A 14122-nucleotide genomic window follows, 5' to 3' on the forward strand; every position below is an offset into this window, starting at 1 on the left:
TGTGACCCAAAATGATGCTGCTGCAGACAGCCGGCAGACAGCATGCCGACAGCATGCCGACAGCATGCCAGCAAGGATTTCAAAGTCAGCACTGCACTAGTTGGGCTTGGAAATGCATATCTGATAGCAAGGACAAAGTCCTAACTTGACTGAGATCTTAAGTAGAAGGGGCAAAAATTTCTTTTTCTGCAGCTATCCTTAAATTATATGAGTTCCAGGGGAGGGAAAACTATGCAACAAAAAAAAGGAAAATCTGCAGCCTTTGAGAGGTGTGAAACCCGGAGCTGGACACTACCGTTGTCTTCTGGCTACTGGCGGCTTCTGTGAAATATGGTTGTGCTCTCCCTTGGGTGATTAAAACAGACAGGCACCGCCACAGCAAAAACGGTAAGTTCAGAGGAGAAGCTAAGATGCAATGACTATGACAGCCCAGTTGTTGACAATTAATTGAGACAACCCACCCTGCACTGAAGGCAAGGCCAGGGGAGGGGTTACTCAGCTGCTGTTGACTGGATCTGGAAATGCCATCTTTGCTTGGAACATGGCTGAGCGGCACCTTGCTTTTAGATAACCCTGTTCAAACACACATTTCACATACCTATTTGTGTAATGCAATTGCACTATTGCTAATAACCCATTAAAACCCCATTTGCTCCATTTATGTCTCACTGTATTTTCCTAGAACAGATGTCGCTCACTGTGGTAACTCCAGCCATCTGAGACCTTCTACAGTCACTCCTCCATGCCTCCAATCTACCGGACAGAGGCACCAAGCCCAAATCTGCTTCTCAGCCTTCTGCCAGTTACCAATGGCAGAGGACTTGCTCATTTAGCTAATCCAGGAGGAATATGCATCTCCAAGCTGTGTGATAGGACACACCTGTAGGTAGATACACTGACTAGCTTTTGATCTTGCACTTTATTTCTCTTTGCATCCTCTGCATACAACTGCAAATTTTCTACTGCATCTTAGAAACAGCCTAACAGATGGCTCCAGCTTTTACCTCCTCCTGACCAGCTGGCACCCTGCGGTCCCCAGCAGCACCTCTCAGGAATGGGTCACTTTGAACAGATTCTTACTATTTCTCTCAAAAAGAAAATGTGGTTGGGTGGTCGGGTGTTTGGGCATCACCCACCAAGTGCTCTGGGCAGTCCACACATATGAGAAGTCCTGAAATCCTGGGGCTAGTGAATTCCCTGGGAAGTCTGTTATAGATTTTAAGAGTATTAGGATTTCATCCCTGGCATTCACTATCACAAACCTATTCCATTCCTAATACAATCCATGCACTTTTTCATGTTATAATTGCAAACCGAATTTTTGTAAAGCAGCATGGGGAAAAAAATAAGGCATTATTCTCTAAACAGATCTTGAAAGCACCTAAACCAAGCACAGTTGGCAGTCCAGTCTGAAAGAAAAGGAAAAAAAAAAGCATTTAAACCATTTATGGTGGAAACAAACAAGCACACAAAGCATCCATGCCAGGGGCTGGGAATCTGTACAATTTGGTCTTTGTGAATTTCTAAGTAAAAATCCCTTACTGCAACAAAGATTTGGAGGAAAGCCTAGCTCATTCTTATCTACTGAATACAAAAAAACTCCCTTCGTCTCTTGTGACTATTGCAGAGATTTTACTACACAGTTAATAGGAGAAGCAAAATCATTCATTTGAAGAGTGATGCTTATTCTTCAGAGATGCATTTAGTATTTTTGAATGCCCAGAAGAGCTGGTTATGAATTTGATTTCTTTGTAGCAAGAAATGTGATTTAAACTGATGTTGACAACCAGAATTTATCTGATTCTGGAAAAAAGTAAACTACTACTGTTTTCAACATAGTACTGCAATGGTCTGACAACTTAAACACAGGAGAAGGCCTAACCCCCCCGGCATCTGCACAGACTAGCCCCAAAACCAGTTACTTTATTCCCCTGTGGACACACCTTCCCCCCCAGCCTCCACACTAATCTGCGTTTGCACATGGCCAGCATTTTTTGGCTGCTGTGGCAATTTGGAGGGATCAGCTAAAAGGCTCATGGTCTGCAGTCAGGCTCCATTTACTGCCTGAGGCTCCTTCTGCACACTTGCAGCGTGAGGCAATGCCATGGAGGGCTGCTGGAAAATCTTTTGTTTAATGCTCCTGAATACCACCTGCAGCTTCGGCCATCCCCTCCCAAAAAGAAGACAGCAGGATTAGACTGATACAGACAAAAACCACCCATGATGACGATGAGTCGGTTCCTCATGGGGCGAGACAAAACAGACTGCGGGAAGGAGCTGCCAGTGGAGGACCAGCGCAGGGACCTCTCCAGCCATCAGCCATGGGAAAGGGGAGCAGCAAATAGTTTTTCACCACGGGAGATTTAAGAAGCACCAAACGAAGGCAAGCAGAAAGTTTGAAATAAACGCAAAGAAGTACTTCTTTAAGCGGTATATAATTGCATGATAGAAATAATAATGCAGGCTAGGAGTATCGCTCAGTACAAAAATGAATGACGTGAGTCAGGCAGAAAATATCCATTAGGGACTGTGAAGCATGCAGGTACTTCAGCTCACAAATTCCTTGAGCCAAGGATTGCTGGAAGGTAGAGGGGTTTCACAGGGATAAGAGCCACTCCACATATGCTCTGTCTCTCCTATTATCCCGAAGTATCCACTCCCACCTAAGTACCACACACAACCGAATGCAACATACTTGCAATTCAAACCCAAATTGGTCATTATGAATTGCAGAGGGAAACAAAAGCAACCACCACAAAGCAGCCAGAAAATAGGACACCGCTGTAGTAGATGTCTGTCAGTAAACAAACAAACAAAGAACGCCACAGAAAAGCCCTTCATACTGTTACGTGTTGATCATGCAGCAGAGTTTTCTGCTAATGCACGCAGCTTAGGAGACCACGTGATGGCAGAGAACAAGAACAAGACGACCTTCACACGAGTGGCGTTATGAAAGGATGAGGAATGAATTCACACCTACGCAGCCCAAACGGCAATTCAAGTGGCAGGTATGTATCAACAGCACAACATTCAGCCTAGCTTCAGGAAAGAAAACAGTGCTGACACAAAAGCTATGTGCAAAGAAATAGTGGCATTTCAACATCATTCAACTCTGTACCCCCCAGCTATATGTAGCTGAGCATGTAGAGCAAGCATATAAAACACTCTTTTTTGTTCCTTTGCACACACTATCAAAGATTACTGTGCAAATTAAAGACACAACAGTTGTTAATTGTCACAGTACCAGAAAGCAAACCAAAACCACCCTCTCTCCACTTCCCAGTCATCCTTATGGAAGTGGTCCCAGCACGTGCAGGAAAACTGCCACCACCCCTCATTCTGTAAAAAAAGACAATGCCAAACCAGAAGTTTCCACCAGGCTTCAGGGGAAAAGATGAGGAGTATCTAACTGATTGAAAAATTGGTTTTGTGATCTGTGGAATAGGCAGCCCACACCCTGTTAATAAAACTCTACAGACAGCACTGGCGCCTCGTGCGTTTCAAGGGCACATCACAGAATAAAGACTTACAGAAATGAACACAAACCTTGTGATTATTCCTGGGAGCATGACAGCACTGCTACAGGTAAACCCTTGGAGGACCATTTACAGAAGACATATAGATTGGTTGCTGCCAGGTTACATCCATGAACTCCAAGCGGGAGAATCCAGAATCCACTTGTGGTTCAAGTGTGACAAGGCATTCTCACTGCCTGGGAGAGAAGCGTTAGTGAGTCCGCGGGCAAAGGAGTCAAAGTGCTCTACACACCACAGATGGGCCTGGAGATGTACATTCGCAGGAGGATGAGGCATGGGAGAAGTGGAGAGGGAGGTGATGGTAATGATGGAGAGGAAGATGGCAGTGGTCACGCTAAATACATAATGTAACTCAGATAGTCACAGCATATACAATTCATTCTTTTTTTCCTGCCTAAGCTTTTGTAAAGATTAAGAGCTCAAGATCATATGGCTTCGCCATGGCTGTATAATATTTTACAGCTGCTTTACATGGTGGAAGTAGTATGCTCTGCAACTAGGGTGTGTGTTTTGTCAGGGATGAGAATTTCTTGATCTTTTCTTTCAGGATTTTGAGAGGGGGCGTTGCAATGCTGTACTATTTGCTGACAGTTATCTTGATTCTGGACAAGTTTTAGAAGAGATGTGTAAAGTAAATTACTATTTTGAATCTTGCTATTTTGTTAATAGACGCTATACTGTTATTTAAATAACTCCCACTAGTTCCATTTTCACAAAAGCTTTTCCAATGCTTCATGCAAACCTACTTTAGTACTATTTGCATGGGTCTTGAAATTTCCAGCTCTGTCATATTCAGCACAGAAAAATTTTGCATAATGGTTTTAAAGTGACGATAATTTCTATTTCATTCTTATTTGTCTCATTAACGCTGTAGCATTAGATCTAATGCAACTTTATTTATAAGGATGGATTCAAACTATCCAAACTATTTTAAGGTTGTATCACTAAGGAAAGTCTTTACTTCACCTGATTAGAAGGAGCTATTTCTGAAATCTCATTATCAACTATGCAACCAGCACCTAGATCCTATTCCCCTGAAAATTACTGTGAGATTTTCACACATCCTACATTATGCAGGACCACATCCTATATTACCACCTTCTCTCTCCCAAACACTGAATTCAGAGTTTTCAAAGGCAGGTGTAGCTGGCAGTCTGGGAGCTGCATGGCATACCCTGAGGTGTACAGAATACCTCACATTCAGTGAAGCCATATAAACTCGTAGCATTTTTCCATGTAAGTAACTTTGTCAAAATATCAATTATTTTCTGTGCTAACTGTAAGTAACTTATACATCAACAAAGCTGTTTTATCCATAGCCTTTAATTTAGGCAATTGCATTTACATTTCTGATTCCAACCCTAGGCTTGACTGTTTTCCGAGTTGTTTACAAGTCAGCTCCAATATCCCTGGGCACTTAGTGTTCCTGAGATTGCTACAGTATATGCAGTCATAACACGCATACATTTATGTAGTCAAATTTGGAAGCAAAAGGGCCTTTTAACTTCTGAGAGAGATGGCAGAGGAGGTTGGAAGTTACAATGCTCTTACAGTACCAGAGATTTGTGTGTTCTAGCTCTACCAGCTCAACAAATAAGCATCAGCACAGCAGGCAACTGCTGCTCAGGTTTGAAGAACATGCTGTGGATGTGCTTGTCCTAAGACACAGAAATGCAAATCTGCACATTCTTCTGCCTTGCCCAGTAGCTCATACAACTTGAAAGGTACACAGTGAAACAACTTCAAACTTCTTTCAAAATATCAAACCAACTTACACATCATTATTATCTTTATTCCACAAGACTTACATGGGATAAGACATTCTGATCTCATCGTTGAAAACTCAGTGAGTGGTAAAGGTATTTTGTAAAAGGGAAAAAGAGAATAAATAAACAGCCAGGAGCATCTCTGTGCAACAGCCCATCAGCTGGAGTGTCTCCAGGCAAGTGGGGACCTTCCAGCCTGCCTTCCTCCTGCAGCTGGGCAGCGTGCCGTCACGCCATGACATGCCACTGTCATGTTACACAGCGCTGCTTGGCAGCCACGAATGCCAGTCCTGGGACCAGAGCTGCAGCAAGCAAGAGAGCCTCCGTCTTTAGTCTGAGCATTAGGACACACTGCAGAGAGTGCAAAGACCACGCTCTGCAACCTGCCACCAGACCATGAGGCTGGGGAAGGGGGTCAATCCAAGGCAGCAGAAGCAAAAGGGCCTTTTAACTTCTGAGAGAGATGGCAGAGGAGGTCCTTTACCTCACATAAATTTGACAGGTGATCATCCAAACTCTCCTCATGCTCCTTCCCGAATGGGGCCTCCCCTCCTCTTCCTAGAGCCACAACTCATCCTCACACTGAGGTTCGAAGTGCCCTTTGGGGAAAGCTGTCTGCTTCCCACCAAGCCTGGGGGCTATGGGGCTGCACTGTGAAAGCCATTACTGCTGTTTCACTTTTCTAGGAACCAGGCACAGCACGTTACACAGATGTTAGGACTGAAAAAATATCTAATACCTAGAAGTCTTTGGAAGCACCCACCTGTCTTCATTGAATATAGGTCAGTGACAAGACTGGACAAAGCCTAGCAACTTAAACAGTAAGCCAAACAGGCAACTAAGTTATCCAATTTGTATAAATACCGTGACTTCATACTTTTGCAATATAGGTTAGCCTTGAAAGAAAGATTACATAGATTTGCAACATGTGCATAATATATTCTTCTATAAGTCCTCACAGGACAAAAAGCAACTGTCATAAAACGAAGCAATTAGCACCAACTCACAAAGGGCAGACTCGTTACAGTGAAGAGAGAGACAGAAGCTGTTCCTTGAGGAGACTAAAATATCTAGCATTTCTCCTTGCTAGGAACATAAATTGGTTCTCAGAGTGCTCTGCAGGATATAATAATATCGGATAAATCTCTGTGGAAGCACCAAACTTGTCAAAGGCAAGTTAGAAACTAGGCAAAATGAGAAATCTTTCATCATCATAGCCAAAGGAGAACTGAGTTTTTGCCTTTCAACTCATGCATAACTCAAGTATTTTGAATAGTAAGTACACTTTTAGCATTTTAATGAAATGTGCAGAAAATGTATAGATTATATAAAATGAGCTTTATATTGGTTGGCTTTTTTTACTCTTATTTGATATATACACCACACCCTCCATTGCAAACGTGTTCATCCAAGCTACTTTTTCTTGAGGGAGTTTCACTGGGCACTAGCCATGCAGGTTTGAAAAAGTGCTTTTCTTGTTCTTTTTGCATTTCTGATTCATAAACCAGGTTAGCCAAGCTTATACCAGATGGGAGAGAAACATCTTCAAAGATCCAGGAATATTTTGTACTTAAACAAGACAAAATTATCCTCCTACCCTTCTGGCAGGAGACCCTCCTGCTCTAAGTATTCGGCTCTAATGCCAAGCAGCTTTCTCTTTTCACCTGGGGTCAGTAACACGGCAAAGCAGTTACCAGCATTTACTCCAGAGCTCCAAAAACAGCCCAGAGGGCTGACCGGGGATACCAGTCCATACTCTTATTTATTCGGATGCTGCAGCCACGCAGTAGAGAGAGATACAGAGCCTTGTTAACGTCCCATCAGGCGCAATTAGAAAACGGGAAGTCTGTTAATTGCACCTACTGAGAAAACACTACCTCAAGCATAGATGTTTTCATGTCTTGTCATCCCAAAAAGCACTTGATAAGCTGATTAATAACAGGTTGTACTAAGAGAATCTATATATAAAGGAGAAACATACATCTGAACAGAGAGGTTGTGAAATAGTGCCTACTTATTTAAAAACAAACGGAAAACCCACACAACTATTTTGTTTCTCAGTTCTGTGGTAGTAGGAGGAACATTTTTAACAACTTTTTACTTTGTGCCCACAAGAGTGTAAAGGTTGTAAAGACATTTCTTTACATCTTCGCCCTCCAAGCACAGGCCACAAGCACTGACGATATACCACCTTGGTCACAGACGGGACCGCGCACCGGGAGAAACTCTGTTGGACAGAGTTGCAGGAGCCGCAGGAGCGAGAACCAGGGCATGAGCATCGCCAGGTGAGCATGAAGTGGGTCAGGCAAGCACGGAGATGATGTTCAACCTGAACCCAAGCAAATGTGTTCTGGGGACAACAAGCTATGGTAAAAAAAAAAAAAAGAAAAAGAAAAAGAAAACCCTTCAAGAACATAAAAGCTTTTTATATTATGGGACTGTTTGTCATTTCAACAGTAATTTCAACATCCCCTAACCATGGGGACAGAAAATAAATGTGACATGATCACAGTGAAAATTCCCACTCTCAGTAAAGTCTAGGTCTCCAGAGCTGTAAGCAGGAGGCACTGCTGGTACCTATCCTACACTAAGCATATATTTTTATATGGCTATTGGCTTACAATGGACAATGCCTACAAACTTCATAAGGGCCGTGAAGGCTCTCTTCATTCCCATCAGTGCAGCTTTCTCCTCATCTTAGCTTTCATTTTAAACTAAAAATTATGACAGCCAAATTCTCTTTTCAAGTTTCCTTACAAATGAAATTTCCTCTTGTCTCTTAAGATGACTTACTCCTGGGTCCTTTCAGGCTCTCCCCTGTAATCCTGTTTTCTGCTCCCGTTATCAAGCCACTGTGCTTTGATGACCCAATGATCAAAGCATATCGCTAGCTGCTGGAAGCCACCGGAGATTTTGATAGCAGATTTCCACTATTTTAAAATATCTGTCTTTAAAGTGTCACCATTCATTTCGATTTCTCCCATTTACTGAACGTAAGGCACTTCTAGACTACACAAAATGTTGCCACCACCAGATCTCCTGCAGGACAAGGCAGCAAGTGCCCTGAACATCGTGTCCATGAACAGTGTCAGGACTGCAGGCTGCTGGGATTGCACAGGCATACACGTGCCCTGAGCTTCAAGCAGACAGGGTGCGCGTTCCACTTACAACTGTGACAGACAAAATAAATACGTAGTCCAGTACTTACATAGTTCAGATTTATATAAAGATGGAGGACTCTAAAAAAGTGTATGTTTAAAAAGATTTACACGTTTTAAAATATTTAAATAACAAAAGATATTTTTCAGTCTTTCCTGTCATAAAAATATATACCCTGTTTCTACACCACATCATAGAAAAACTTTTAACATTAGGAAAGGAAATTGCCCAAGAAAGGAAGGGACTCTCTTGTTTTATATCCATAGTAATGATATCAATAAATATAGAAAAAGTTTTTTAAAACACAGCAAAGTTCATTTTGTTAGCTACAGACTGAAGGCTTCATTTTTAAGTTGGGTGTTTAATAAACCCACCTTTACATCAAGTACTGCAGTTACCAAATTTGTCAGTATTTTCTCAGAAGCTGAACCTTCTTCTGACAGGTGTTGCCAGTCAATTAAATTAAGAGAGCAGCATGATGAAGTGTGTTAACTGCTCAGTCTTTAATAAACCAGGTGTGTATTTCTGAGTCTCTCTCAGCTTCCCAACAGTGGCCCTGATTCAGCGGCACCCTTAGGTCCCTGCCTGACACCGAGACCAGCAGCAGGATGGCTCAGCTGTCTCCATCCTGGGAAGGAGGTGACCAGTAACGCACAGCACGGCTTATCAACAGATACTGTCCAACTTTTTTTTTTTTTTTTTTTTTACATGTGCAATGTACATCTCTAGCTGACAGTTGGAATGTTAATAGTAAAAAGAAAGACTGGATTTGCAGAAGTTAAGGTACCTGGACTCTTTTCAGCATCCTAGTACAGCAGGACCATATTTCCTGAACTAGTTGTGGAGGCGGGTCACAGTTCCTCAAGGACCAGTCGTCTCAGTAGGCACATACACGCATTGAGATTCAAGAGGAGACAGCTAGCATCCTCCTGTAGAGTTCTCTACCAAGCCACTGCACCGTAAAAGCATTTAAAGAGCAAAACTCTTTATTTATGTTGCAGAGCATCTAGAAGCCTTGTGAGAAATTGCATTAATAAACGCGAAGTAGTTGATGCCTGAGAGGCAGGTAAGTGCCCAGGATGGTACAAGCCTGTTCAGATGCTCACCTTACGGCTCACCTCCTGGTAAGCAAAACATTCCTGTGTAATACCAAAGCAAAGAGATCCCATTCAGCTTTTTCCTCGCTTTCTTTCAGGATGCATCTTGCATCTGTGCTCCTGTGCTCGAACAAACTCTGTTGGGCTGTGTTTGAGCCATTGTGTCTTAAGTAATGACACTCTCTGTTATGGGCATGAGGAGCATCTTTGGGACCACAGGAATGCACTGCCAGCAAGAAATTAAGTGAAGATGCCAAGAAGGGCAGTCCTCACAAACGCTGCAGTGACATTGCAACAGTACGAAAGAAATCATTAAGTTTTATCCACAGACTGGGTATCTTCTTAACCTTTTGGCTGCAGATGCAGGGGAGACTCTAGGGGAGAGAAAGGAAAAACAGGGAGGCAGGGGAAGTCCAGCAGCATTCCTGGGCAGCCACCTACGCTTCTGCGGTGGCAGCAATGGCTGTCAGCCTCTGCTGCTTGGGCTGCAGCTCGCGCCCGGATACTCTATGAAGAGCCTTGCCACCGCTTATTTCTCTTGTTCCTCCTGCAGGTGGGACTTACAGGCAGCACATGATGATATTGAGATTCAAGAAGACAACCTAAAACCATAATTCATCTTCATCCCGAAGTAAAGACACATCCTCACCAGCGGAAACGGATGACCTTTCCCTTGAATCACCATTTAGATTTATGCCTGTGACAAGCAAAAATCTTTTCCTAATTTTTTTTCCACTCACAATGACACAAAATAGTGTTGGAGGCACACAGAAACAAGCGAGTGTAGAACATAGCTGCCCTGCAGGGTTTTTTATTATTATTTTTAAATCAATAAGCCCAGAGAGCAGAATTGCTATAAGCACTGCAGCTACACCCGCTACCAGACACTAGCAATCTACAGGCATCATAGTAAATGACATTTTTTAAAGATGAATCCAATCAAAAAGCACTATACCAGGGATTTCCAAAGCACAGTGAGGCTTTTTCCCCCCTTAGTCCAGAATAAAGAGCACCTCAAGGCTGGTCTGGCATTGCCAGGTTAAGATCCGCATGATCAGACATAAGCCTTGACAGGCAACTGAACAGAGAAGGTACAGGAGACGAGGAGCTAGTGCCTGACACTATGAAAAAGAGAAGCCAAGGAGAGATTTAAACACATCTGGAAGTGATCAAAACCAGAGCCCAGAAGACAAATGAGACCACAGCATGTTAAATGAGGCAAGTGAGTTTGGAAACATTTATGCACTTAGCTTCCTAACTAGAGCTCAGCTCCGAGGCAGAACTGTTAAACCACCACCTGATCAGAATCTGTAAGAAAACAATATACAAGCTAAAACATGGAGACTACATTTAGATGCATGCAATAAAACTGTCAAGATTTTAGAAGTCCTACCAAATAAACCAGAGGCTTTTCGTCTAAATGCAAAGTAAGAATCAGTAAATCACATTTTCTTTTCAGGAAGCATTGGCAGGATTTCAAGATGTATTTAACTCATCTCACAATATGTGTTTTTTTCCTTGACTAATCTTCTGTGAAAAGTAACTATTAGGAAATCAAAATATTATGGCTAAGCCTTGCTAATTGCTCTTATGAACAGAAAGATAAAATCTCTCACTCACATGTGAAAAAATGTGAGGAAGGGGAAGAATTTAGGAACACAAATCAATAGAAAAAATGAAGAGACCATATCCTATTCTCTCCATTCTCTTCAATACCCCTCTGCATTTATGTGTACTCAGTTCAGATCCCAGTAAAGTTGGGGCTAACTTCTTACCATATTAGTAGCCTGCAAAAAAACACCTATTAAAACCTGTGTCAGTCTTTACAGCAAACTCAAAAGAATAGAAAAGGGAAAAGGCAGTAGAGTTCCTCACTCTCCTGCCCATCCATACTGGACGCAGGCACTGCTGACTCCTGCACTCTTCGACCCCAGACGGGAAGGGGCCGGCAGTCACCCCCTGCTCCTGCCTGCTGCAGTGGTGTACGAATGGCTCTGCTCCAGCAGAGTGGGCCAGGCTGGGTGCTCTCCTTGAAATCCCAGCAGCATAAATACCGGTGCGCAGCTCCTTCAGCACAGCCTTTGAAAGCTCCAGTGTTTCATGTAGTCAACATTTCCACTTTCAGAACGGTTTAGGCTTAAAAAATAAGCTTTCCACCAAAGTCACAACCCAGACGAAGTCAAGCTTTGGATTAGGCAATTCCTATGCTTCCCAAATTTTGTGTAATATAATACTTTCCTCTAGAAAAATGCATGGTTTCAGTAAATGAAACCCAGACTGAACTGACTTATTTTGGATGTAAGATTAATGCCACGTTTGTATTTTTATACAAATATTTTAGAGCAACACAAAAGATTCATTTGGAGATACCTAAAATCAGACAGGAATATGAATTATATGCACCAGTCCAGCATCTGTCTTGGTATTGATCATTACAGTGACCTCCTGCAGATCCAGTCCCACAGCTTTTCCGAGACAATTGGGCGTTCAAATGACATATATTTAGAACATCGTAGTACTCATAATTTATGTGAACAAAATACAGAGTTCCTTGACCTTCCATTCCATTTATTCTGCAGTATATACTGCAGAAGAAAACTGGCTTGGAATTCAGTAATTCATAAAAGTACACATATTCTGAGAATATAAAGCTTTAATGTTAATATGGTAGGAATTAGTCATCTGCTCCTATAAAAAATACAGGACATGTAACATACAGGTGGAGAAAAAGTAGACACAGTATTTTATGTATGAGAACTGACCTCTTCATCTGTGCTGCAGCTACTGCATTTCATCTTTACAGAGTGCCGAGAAACCAAGAAGTTATATAACTTAGTAAAAAGCTGATAGGGCCAGTGTAATTTTAAATCTCACTGTGTGAAAACCAATTACAAGATGTGAAAAGGAAAAAAAAAACTATTCAGGAAGCAAAATCTCCATCCCATAATATATCCTTACATATATGTATATTTTTAAATAAGAATGAGCAATAAAATTTTAAAGAAAAAGAGGATGTGGGAGGGAAGTGGAAGGACAGGCAGAGCAGAGAAGGAACAGAATGATCACAGATCATTTCAGGATGTTGTTACGATGAAGTAAAAAGACAAATCATTTTGATGACATCATTTTGATTCTGCTTATGCTAAATAGTAAATATTGATTTACAATATGGAGCTTAATTGGAATAAGAAAGCCAAACAATTCTTGCACGCTCTTGTAGGAAAGCGTACACTTTTTTAACCTGAAAACAGTCCTACCTATATCAGTCTGCACTTTTCTAAGGGAAAACAGTTCCATCAAAAAAAAAAAAAATAAAGCTATCTTTGATTGGAGGCAAGTTAGGACAAGACAACAGATCTATTTTATTTTCCAATTGGCTCCGCAAGGAAAACCAAAAGAGACAATGCTACTGACTCAGGAGCCATATAAAAATCCACAAAAATAGATCTTTTTTTAATCCCTGCATTGACCAATCTCATCTTTTATCCGTTCAAACATAGGCCACTTGGGAAAAAAGATCTGGTAATTCTCATTTGATTCATTTACAAGTGGAGTGAACCTCTAGAGAAGGAAAGCAAAAGAATAATTCTGTAAAATGTGTATAATAGAAGAAAAAGGCGCTAAGGCCAAATATGGCCAAAGCACATGAAAAGAGAATTCACTGAACTGAAGTCAAATTAAAATGACATTGCACAATCAGGAATTCAGAATGGCTGACACATTTTACTTCAAGAAAGTAAATGGATAAAATCATAGAATCATAGAATGGTTTGGGTTGGAAGGGACCTTTAAAGGTCATCTTGTTCCAACCCCCCTGCCATGGGCAGGGACATCTTCCATTAAATCACGTTGCTTAAAGCCCCATCCAACCTGACCTTGAACACTTCCAGGGATAGGGCATCCACAACTTCTCTGGGCAACCTGGTCCAGCGCCTCACCATACTCATAGTAAAAAATTTCTTCCTTATGTCCAATCTAAATCTACTCTCTTTTAGTTTAAAACCATTACCCCTTGTCCTGTCACAACAGGCCCTAGTAAAAAGTTTGTCCCCATCTTTCTTGTAAGCCCCCTTTATATATTGAAAGGCTCCCTGGAGCCTTCTTTTTTCCAGCCTGAAGAACCCAACTGTCTCAGCCTTTCTTCATAGGAGAGGTGTTCCAGCCCTCTGATCATTTTCATGGACCTCCTCTGGACCCACTCTAACAGGTCCATGTCTTGTACTGAGGACCCAAGTTGCATTGGTTGCACCTCTTCTATGATCTAGTCAAGCTTAAATTCCTCTTGACACAATTAATTTCAACAAGGCAGGGAAGTACCAAACAGAGAAAAAACTAAAATCAAGAGGGAGCTTGTGAAGCTGTAAGTTACAGAGTTGAATCTGTTCAGAACAGCCATCTGTATTACAAGGACTTTCAAGGAGGCACTTCTGGACTTGGGTATCAAAAATCTGCCTGTGTGTCTTTTTTGGGGGAGGAGAAAGGTCTGCCTCTGTGTAACATGGCCAAGGTTAAATGCATTGTTCACATCAAAAATTGATCTCTGGCCCCAGTGAATCACCAAACT

General features: G+C 41.9%; 1 protein-coding gene across 5 annotated transcripts in view; it reads right to left on the reverse strand.

The window, feature by feature from the left end:
* The window catches only part of OXR1 (oxidation resistance 1), a 301246-nt gene that overhangs the window by 153413 nt on the left and 133711 nt on the right, over positions 1 to 14122 (reverse strand). For 3 of the 5 annotated variants that reach the window (XM_087747582.1, XM_087747562.1, XM_087747542.1), the window contains exon 3: positions 3547 to 3712. The exons of 1 other annotated variant lie outside the window; for it this stretch is intronic. In XM_087747582.1, coding sequence (XP_087603708.1) covers positions 3547 to 3605 — 59 coding nt within the window. In that variant the 5' untranslated portion in view covers positions 3606 to 3712. The remainder of the gene's footprint in view (positions 1 to 3546; positions 3713 to 14122) is intronic. One more of the 5 variants, XM_087747548.1, reaches the window with a different exon arrangement.

The sequence above is a fragment of the Nipponia nippon genome, unplaced genomic scaffold (assembly GCF_047370975.1).
Source record: "Nipponia nippon isolate SJK-2023a ecotype South Korea unplaced genomic scaffold, ASM4737097v1 scaffold_1, whole genome shotgun sequence".
NCBI lineage: Eukaryota > Metazoa > Chordata > Aves > Pelecaniformes > Threskiornithidae > Nipponia > Nipponia nippon.